This window comes from Nicotiana attenuata, unplaced genomic scaffold, assembly GCF_001879085.1.
Source record: "Nicotiana attenuata strain UT unplaced genomic scaffold, NIATTr2, whole genome shotgun sequence".
Classification (NCBI taxonomy): domain Eukaryota; kingdom Viridiplantae; phylum Streptophyta; class Magnoliopsida; order Solanales; family Solanaceae; genus Nicotiana; species Nicotiana attenuata.
In genome coordinates this window covers 1-2,442 of record NW_017699466.1, presented here as the reverse complement: position 1 = coordinate 2,442, position 2,442 = coordinate 1, and the positions used below count along the sequence as shown (strand labels likewise).

The window sequence follows — 2,442 nt, the reverse complement described above, 5'->3', positions numbered from 1 at the left end:
TATTGCCTTAGCCGGTAGCTGAGAGTACCATGTTAAGGCCCCTTCTGTCAACGTCTCGCCAAACTTCTTCGGCAGTACCGACGGTACCTGTTCTTTCGATAGGTCGTTGCCCTTCACAGCGGTGACGTAGTGGATCCTCGGGATCTGTGGTTCCGTCATATACCCTCAAGTAGGGTGGCATCTTGAAGGTTTTTGGGGTGGAGTGAGGGGCAGCTTCTTCAGTGTATGGTTGTTCAACGAACCTTCCCACGTCACGTTTTGGTAGCAACTTGGGAGCACCGGGGATCTTGTCGACCCTCTCCTGATGTTCCTTCATCTGATCGCGGAGCGCCTTGTTTTCATTTTCCATTTCTTCCATCTTCTTTAGGATGGCTGTTAGCGTGCCATCGTTGGTCTGTGTCTCGACGGGTTCGTTATTTGCTAGTGCAACTTCCGGTTCGCCCACGGCAGCAGTGGTATCTACCGTTGGTGTACACCTGATGTTACTTTGTGGTGACCTCTCAACCAAGCCACTCAGAGTGCTTGTTAGCCATCTTTCCAGTAGCTTCTTGACCGCTGGGGGTGCTTCCGTAGCCGCAGATGTGGAAGCTCCTTTTTCGTGCAAGATCGTCAGATCTTCGGATGGGGAAGGTGAGATCTCCGCACCCGATGTGATGCTAGGGGTTGCATTCAGGATGCCATCGTCACTGGCCTCGTTGAGAGGGCCAAGGAGATTGGTAGTGACACCCAATATAGCTTTCGATCTTGTGTTATTCTCAGCCATCTTTTGTGTTTGTGTGGTGTAGAGAATGGTAGTTGGTTGTTCTCTAGGTGGATACTATGATTTTGATTCTCGAAATTCCCAAGACGGTGCCAAATTGTTTGGCTCAAAAGTTAACAATATACTTTGTAAGCTAGAAAACAATCAAAAGTAAGAAAAGGGTAAATCGTAATCAAATATAATAGACCTAGAGATGTAAAGATGATGTTATTGTTGTAGATCTAGTATTGCAAAGTGATAATATGAACTCAAGAGAATATGTTCGTTTGAGGCAGAGATAGAGAGAGAAAGTCAGAAAATAAGAGAGTTGTATTATTCCAGAATCCTCTTCTTTACAATGTGAAGGTCTCCCTTATATAATAAGAGACCTTCCTCGAAATAATCAAAAAGTTACAAAAATAGGTAACGTCTCCCTAGTGAAGACACTGAGTCCTAAACGATGCCGCTTTTGTCCCCACGTCCGAGTCGTACCCACTACGTTAGTCGGCGTACACTCACTGGGCGTACCCATTGGCGTAGAGACGCTGACGGTCAAATTTGACCCTATACACTATCCTTGGCGGTGTCTCACAAATGGTACATCACTCAGCTAGATATTTCCAATGCGTTTCTTCATGGGTACTTAGATGAGACTGTACATATGTCTCAACCTCCCGGGTTTGTTGATCCTACTCGTCCAGATCATGTTTGTTTACTTAAACGATCTCTCTACGGACTCAAACAAGCTCCACGCATGTGGAATAAACGTTTAGCTGATGTGCTTCTTTCTCTAGGCTTGGTGGGATCAAAAACTGATAGTTCTCTCTTCTATATGACGAATGCCGACGAGAAATTATTCTGTTTAGTATATGTCGATGACATTCTGGTTTTGGGTTCTAACTCTGCTCATATTGCAGCTCTCATTTCCAAATTGCAAACCCAATTTGCTGTTAGAGATTTGGGAAAATTGTCTTATTTCTTGGGTATTCAAGCTAACTGGACACGTGAAGGATTGCATTTGTCACAAGGTAAGTATGCCACAGACCTCCTTAATCGTGTGCGAATGGGGTTGTGTGGTCCTGTCTCCACACCAGCTTCATCATCATCCAAGCTTTCCACTGCTGGTGGTTCTCCATTTCCTGATCAAACTCTATATAGGAGTACTGTTGGAGCTTTACAATACTTGACGTTTACTAGACCTGATATAGCTTATGCGGTCACTACAAAAAAAGGCCTAAATTGCGGTGGTTTAATAGCGGGGATCAGTCCCAACCCCCGCAAATTTTATTAAATAACGGGGGGTTAGTTAACCGACACAATATAAGTACATAGCGGCGGCTCAAAACCTCCGCCATCTGAAAAAAATTAGCGCTAACATTTCCCACACTTTTTTTTTGTTTGCTCATTTTTTTTGGCTGAAATAAAATACAAATATAACAAAACCTCAAAAGCTCGCCACTTCTCACTAACATTTTTCCACAACTCAAGGTAATGGTCTCAATTTTGAGAGGTTAACTGAAATTTCATGCTTCTTTCTACTTTAATTTTCTTAAAATCAAAAGTTTTGTATGAATTTCTCATTCTATTTGTAAGATTAAAACTCAATCCTCGTTTTTCCCTTTTTTTTTCATCGATTTTCCTCACTTTTTTCCCTATAGCAGTGGCATAGGCATCTCTATCACTCACTCTGGCATAACAATCGC

The 2,442-nt window shown here is 43.0% G+C and overlaps 1 protein-coding gene across 1 annotated transcript; it reads left to right on the top strand.

The window, feature by feature from the left end:
• The first annotated feature begins 1,400 nt into the window (after window positions 1–1,400).
• Window positions 1,401–2,030, top strand: LOC109222730 (uncharacterized mitochondrial protein AtMg00810-like). The gene has a single exon (XM_019387050.1). The coding sequence runs from the start codon at window positions 1,401–1,403 to the stop codon at window positions 2,028–2,030; it is 630 nt and encodes a 209-aa protein (XP_019242595.1).
• The last annotated feature ends 412 nt before the right edge of the window (window positions 2,031–2,442 follow it).

Coding starts and splice junctions, on each gene's coding strand:
- LOC109222730 (XM_019387050.1), top strand. CDS start 1,401: ATGTCTCAACCTCCCGGGTTTGTTGATCCTACTCGTCCAGATCATGTT.